At 32.5% G+C, this 7297-nt stretch overlaps 1 protein-coding gene across 1 annotated transcript; it reads left to right on the top strand.

Moving 5' to 3' along the window:
- Positions 1-378: 378 nt before the first annotated feature.
- Positions 379-6389, top strand: LOC134229164 (uncharacterized; the record flags this gene model as incomplete). The annotated part of the gene is made up of 5 exons (XM_062710871.1): positions 379-570; positions 1276-1479; positions 1636-1767; positions 3508-3735; positions 5545-6389. Coding segments are annotated over 5 exons (1028 nt in total), but the record flags the coding sequence as incomplete, so codon positions are not given.
- Between the last annotated feature and the right edge of the window lie 908 nt (positions 6390-7297).

The following is a 7297-nucleotide window of genomic DNA, read 5'->3' as shown; positions in this document are numbered from 1 at the left end:
AAAGGTTTTTCGAACACGTACTCAAGCTGTCTCGCCGTTGAATATGGCTCTGAACTAAATTTAAAAGTTGTAGAAACTTTCTTAAAATTGTAGAAATTTAGTAGTTGTAATAATATTGTATTAGCTTTGAATGCTTATAACTTCGCTTCAATCTGATTTCGATGGAACGCGGCGAAATTAAAGACTGCAATATGATACATTATTAATATTGATATTGGATTAAGATAAATACTGTAACCTAAGTTATTAAATATAGAAATTTCTAAATCGATTGTCACAAATATATATATATATATATATATATATATATATATATATATATATATATATATATATATATATATATATATATATTGGTCAACATTTTGTTCTTATCAGGTAATGTAGCGATTGGAAGGACGGTGTCAGGCCATAGTTATGACAATGGTGGATCCACTAACTTCAATACTGAAAACCTTACCAACGGAGATGGAGTCGACACCTGTGAACGTTTCAATGGATACAACATTTATTTTAACATATACCTTCAAACGACATATAACATAAAGTTGTCAAGGCTTGTATTCAAAGGTAATTATTTTATGTCTTAACAAAAGTCTAATACATACAAATTTTCATATTTTTTACGTACATGCCATTGATTTTAAGGCAGATAGACACAGTTTCAGTTGAAAAAGTATTTTTAATGATTTTTCAACAAAGTTAAATTTCAGCTTTAGAGCTCCAAACTTTTTCAATGTTAGCAAGATTCCTGCAATGAATTTGTTTACATATTACGTTAAATATATATTAAAATACATGTTCGTTCAAAGCATATTTTTTCTATGAAGAAGTCCATTCTTAATACGATTAGACAGTTTCTAGTGATTTGCTAACTCTTTTATTGTTTTAAATATGATATTTGCTATATGTTAACAAAAACAGGGCACGAGCCCTGTTTACATTATGAAGAACTTTAAGTTCTGTATCTCCTTTGTTAATCAACAAATGATGTTAAATTTTTTTGCTGATCATTTTAATAGCTTTAATTAGGAATTTTAAACATGCAAATTGATTTAAAAAAAAAAAAGTTTTACATGACCGTAAGATGTACACATATACATGTATTTGTATATTTACCATGGAACACAATTCCCCATTTAAAATCTATCCAGATTTGAAAATAAAAAAGATAGCTTTATAGAAAATCCTCAGTGGTAAACTGAAAAAACTCTTTCTTAATCTTAAATGTTAGTACTTAAAACATAAATAACAATTAAATAAACTCTCTTACAGGGAATTTTTCTTCAAACGCAACGTATTTCCAGAACTACGATAACACTTATGACTGGCCATTTTACATCACTGATTCATTTAGAACCGAAGTTCCACACACAGTAGACTTTGATATTCAACGCACAGGATCATACATTTACTTTTATATATGGTTTGATTATATAAACTCTTTCGAAATTGAGCTATGTGAAATAGAAATAATTGGTGAGTTGAGAATCTTTAATTTGCGGCTGATGTTTTACTTGTCAGCTTAAAAAGCACAATGACCATACTTATTTATATATGATATTTATTGACCTACATGTACATAATACATGTTTTAATTAAAAAAAGACTCTTTTAAATCATAATTTTCTACAGGTTGTGAAACTGACCATTATGGTGAGGACTGTCTCCCCTGTAATAAGTCTAAGAATTGTGAAGTTTGTGACGTTAACAATGGAGCATGCTATGTCTGCAGCGAAGGTTACACAGGACCAAACTGTAGCATAAGTATTACTTTCTTCCTTAATTTTCATTGTTATCTCATTATAATTCCAAATTTGTTATATTTTTTCTATGTGCAATTTGCTACACTGAAGTATCTTTAGCACGCAAACATGTAATTTGTTGTTCCCTGTTTGTTTGTTGTCGTGATAATGTATATAAAGCACGAGTTTTATCGTCAAAAAATGTGTTTTTTGGTGGTCAGAAGCATGTGCTGTTGGAAAGGTGTTTATCATTTATCTCGAAATGTTAATTTATTAATATAATATTTTTCCTAATGGTCGCTTTGTAATGAATTGACATTTTAAGTATATACTGTTCCCAACAAACAAACAATTAAGAAATAAATAAAAAAAATTAAAAACTTCAATGGAAATTGAAGTTGGTTGGGCACGTGATCAAATCCTGCGAAGGCCGAATATATACATGTATATACATGTATATTCGTCTGAAAATCGTTTTGGGGAGTTGATTTTTGGTCCAAAAAATGTCTCTGTCCGACTTATAGGCGAGTCATAGAAATATTGGTATTTTTTCAGAACAATATCAGGTAGTATTATATAATTAATCACGCTGATTATCATGGAATAAAGTTTAAATATTATACAATTATTGCTGTTTTATGAGGACAATACAATGATTTAGCCATCTGAGGAGTAAAGTATTCACAGAGTCCGAAGGGCGAGGTGAATATTGTACTTCGAAGATGGCTAAATTATTGTATTGACCGAAAAAACAGCAATAATTGTTTTATTATATGATTCACTGATAAAATGATAAAGCCCATTACTTGCTTGCATTTAATTAAGTCCTAGCAAAATACATTAGGAAATCAGAATTAAAATGTAAAAAAGCCTTACCAGTCGTATCAATTTTAAGTTTTTAATCAATTTTAGTTGCCATGACAAAAATGTAATGTCGGTCGATCTTTTTTTTCAAAGGATAGATTTTGAGTTTTATCAGGGAAAACTGACTGCCAAAAAGTAAAAAATTGTTGTTTAGTAAAAGGGTTGAAGGGGTCCCTGCATCCCTTCTTACCACCCTCACCCGAAAACATATATTTGCTTATGTTTTGTTCACATGAAAAAAAAGGTATAGTCGTTTAAATAGCTTTCCAAAACAATTTGTATCATTTTGGGATTTCTCAATCTATATTTAGAACAATGTAGAGGAAATAGATCCCTGTATTGATCTGGAACTTTACGTGCACGTCAATACAACGTAGTATTTTTCTAACATAGTTGAATATCAGCCAATCAGAAAGATGGATATTATTCAATCATAAAATAAATTTTAAAATAGCTTTTAATAACCCAGTACATGCCTATTGATCTATATCGCCTTGAAAAAAATAATGTCTCAAAAACTTAGGGCTACCTGTAGGATTCAATACAACGATTCGATATATTGTATTGCGCCCTGTTTATCTTGTTGATCGTGCTCACTTATTTTGTTCTTGTCATGTCTCGAGTTTCCAGTTTTTTTCTGCCGCCAAGGAGCGTTTAGTAAGTATTCGTACATCAAGAAACACCGAAAGCGAGATTAATCTAGTCTCTTAAATCATACTACATGTAGTTTCCCTGCTGAAACCAACATATAAATATACTGTCTTTGCTTATATTTACCTAAATTTCTTGTCTCCCGCAAATTTCATTCATTTCCTCGCGCGGAAGTCATCAAAGTCTTTTGTGAATAAATGAAACTACTATTCATAAACAGAGATAACTCTGTAATGTTTCTTTGCAGATACTGAAAATGTGGCTCTACAATCGGATACATCTCTATATTACTACGAGGATCATCACTTCTTTCATCACTCCAACTATTTACCTTCCTATCGTTTGTTCGATGGATATACCAAAGAGCCTAGCTGCATTGACCTCTCCTTATGGGAAAGATTGAAATATCACATGAGCATAATGCTACAGAATGTTTACAATATCAAAGATATGCAGTTTTATTTTATCAATACGGGTATGATTTTTTTTTTCATGTAATAAGGTATATAAAATTGTGCGTGTTTTCATTCGTGGGCGTCTTGTTCCATCTAAAAAACAAAAGGCCCAGGGGCCACATCGCTCACCCGAGCTAAGCTAAGAAAAAAAGGGAAAGAATTAGACTACATATAGTTTTAAAAAGTGGTCCCGACCTACCCTTAAAAGGAGAGGAGGTATGATTTGGACAAAATTGATTGTACTCTGACTAAGCATGCTAACATTTTTCTTGACAGATTTTTTTCCTATGAGTTTAAATGTTATTGTGACACTACTCAATCCCCTGGGGGTCATAATTTGATCAAGCTTGAATCTACACCACATGAAGATGCTTCCATATAAAAAAAGACTGATCATAGCTTTGCTGTTCCTAGGAAGAAAATTGTTTCTTAATGTTCTTGTTTCTATATATTCTTTTGTAAAACTTTGACAGATCGTTGTTGCCCCTTCCTACCTCTAGGGGTCATGATATGAAGAAACTTGAATATGTATACACCACATGAGAATGCTTCCATATACAGTAAAACTCAGTAATAACGAGTCACTGGGACCTATGAAACTACTTCACTATATCTGTAATTCGTTATACCAGTATAAGGTATTATACGGAATTAGTTAAATTCATAAAGCATGGTATCCAAGATAACTTCACTATATCCGTGAATTCGCAATTCCTTGTTCGTACTAAACGAGTTTTGTTGTTACAGTATGTCTATTCTTGGCTTTGCTGTTCTTGAGAAGAAGATTTTTAAAGATTTTCCCTATACATTCTTATATATAACTTTATTTGATCGTCCACTGCGGCCCCACCCTTCCCCCGGGCGTCATGATTTGAACATTCTTGAATATACACCACCTGCAGAAGCTTCCATATAAATATGACTAATCACGGCTTTGCTATTCTTGAGAAGAAGATTTTTACATTCATATGTAAAACTTTAATTGACCATTGTGGACCTCACTCATCCCCGGAGATCATGATTTGGATAAACTTGAATCCACACAACATGGGCACGTGAATGCTGTCACATAAATATGACCAATCACGGCTTTGTGGTTCTTGCGAAGATTTTTAAAGATTTCCCAAATACAAAAAAAATTCCCTGGGGGTCATGATTTGAAGAAACTTGAATCCACACTACCTAAGGAGAATGCTTCTACTTGAGTTTCACCTTTCCTGGCCAAGTTAGAAGATTTTTAAAAAACGCCATCAATTTCCACTACATGTAATCCATCATAACTATTTCCCCTTGGAAGAGGGCGTGGTCCTTCTTTAAAACAAACTTGAATTTCCTTCATCCAAGGATACTTTGTGGCAAAATTTGTTAAAATGGGTCCAGTGGTTCTTGAGAAGATGAAAATGTGAAAAGTTTTCGACAACAACGACCAAGAACGGACAAATTTTGATCAGAAAAATTCACTTAAGCCTTCTGCTAAGGAGAGCTAAAACTGTTTAATTGCCCTCTACCAACCTAGAGGTCAAGGTATTGCGTCGGTAGGTAGGTCTTTTCCCCTATAAATAATTTGGTAGTTTTTTCCCCTTATAAATAATTACAATATATATATATATATATATATATATATATATATATATATATATATATATATATATATATATATATATGAAAGGAACAGAAAATCAAGGAATAAAAAGCAAAATAAAATGTTCTTTGTATTTTAAAATAAAGTTTTGAGTCGCAAGAGTTTTAGGCAGTCCGTAAAGAGTGGGGCAAACAAACAGTTTTGTAAAGATGACTTTGTTTTTATTTTTTTTTCTTTATCATGACAGGAAATGCAACAATAAAGTTTAACTACCAATTGCAATTTTGTTGCTCATCACACTACCCGTACGAGTACTCCGGGGTTGAAGATATACCAGCCTTTACCTCAAGTGTTATTAAAATTATCTATCCCATACAAGAAAGCATCATATATACGAGGTTCAGTTTCTCTCTGAATAACGTCACAGAAACGTCCATACCTTCACTGTCCATTTGTGAGGTAGAAATGTACGGTAAGACCCTTTCAATTTACAAGCAGTTTTGTATTTTAAAGCTGTAAAGTGTATTGTGGGTTTAACAGTGAATACGCTTCTTGATGTATATAGCTTATTTGATTTACAGTAACTATCAATACAAGTCAACAAAACAACGATTTAAACTTTTGTTTTTAGCTGTACTGGTCAGAGACCAGAAGAGCTTATGCAATAGTAGTGTGTCCGTCGGATTGTCTGTCAACAATTTTTCAAAATGCTACTCCTCCTACAGTTTTGGTCTGATTTCAATATAACTTGGCACACGAGTAGATTACACTAAGATAAATAATTCTCTGCATCGGTTATTGATTCCAATGAAAGATGTTGCCATGGTTTCTAAAAATAGAGAAATTTCTATGAAATTCTTTCAAAATGCTCCTTCTCCTACAGTTTTGTCTGATTTCAATATAACTTGGCACACAAGTAAACTACACCTAAATACATAATTCTGTTTATTGCTGCCTGTTGCAAAGTTTCAAATCCAAGTGCTACTTTTCCTTTGTTATACTTACAGACCAGTAGAGCTACAGTCTCATCAGAGTTTTCTAGTTATCTAATTTTACCTGGTTATCTCTGGACTGAAACTCTGAGCACTAGTTCTCTTACACCTACAATTTTAATCACTAGGTCTCAAACCCCTGTTGAATATAGTTTACTCTTTTTTAACGTTTAACGGTAGGAATTTAACTACTGAAATGATCCGCCTGCAGTACTTTGCTCCTCTGAGTCAGATTTAGATCTTTTAAAGGTTTGATACAACGAGACTAAGGCAGTATTATTAACCTTTTTTTTTAACTCGAACAACGTAATTACACTACAATGTTTTTGTTTGTTGTTTAACGTCCCACTTCGGATTTTTTTTTATATGGAGACGCAACTAAGTGCCGTTTGAGAGTTGCAAATTTTGGCATTGAGCAGTGAGAAAACTTAATACGGCCTCATCCTAAAGGACCGATCTCCACGTGCTACAGTAAGATTCGAATCTGCGACGTACGGATCAAATCCTCATGAGCAAACCACAACCTAGGCGACTTAATTATTGTTTTAGAGATGCAGAAAATAATAATCAATTCAATTGTTTAACAATCAACCCCCTTCCCCACACTTACTCATTTTAACGCATATACTATTTCTAATTTCTTACGCAAAATCACGCATATATATACCCTTTCCCCACATTCTTCACGCACTTTCAAAAGTACATTTAATTTTCATTTTAATGCCTACATTGTATTCCCTTCAATTTTATACTTGCTTTAATCTTAAAAAAGTGAGAAAAATGTAACGTCAGAATATTATTTACTGTAACCTTTAGAGAAACTTGTACCGCGCCATAAAGTGTTTGCAGGGAAAAGATAACATATTTTTATGACGAGAAGATTAAATATATGCTGCATAACAGTTCAATAAGTTGTAAAGAGTTAACTTGAGCGCTCCATCTCATGCAGACTGTGTCAACAATATTCCCTAATCTCGATAGCGAAGGTCAAACCATTTCAAATATGAT

Source organism: Saccostrea cucullata, unplaced genomic scaffold (genome assembly GCF_032062105.1).
Source record: "Saccostrea cucullata isolate Sc308-1 unplaced genomic scaffold, CSIRO_AGI_Scuc_v1 ctg14492, whole genome shotgun sequence".
Classification (NCBI taxonomy): Eukaryota; Metazoa; Mollusca; class Bivalvia; order Ostreida; family Ostreidae; genus Saccostrea; species Saccostrea cuccullata.
The sequence above is the reverse complement of the archived record's forward strand: the minus strand, read 5'-3'. Positions and strand labels throughout refer to the sequence as shown.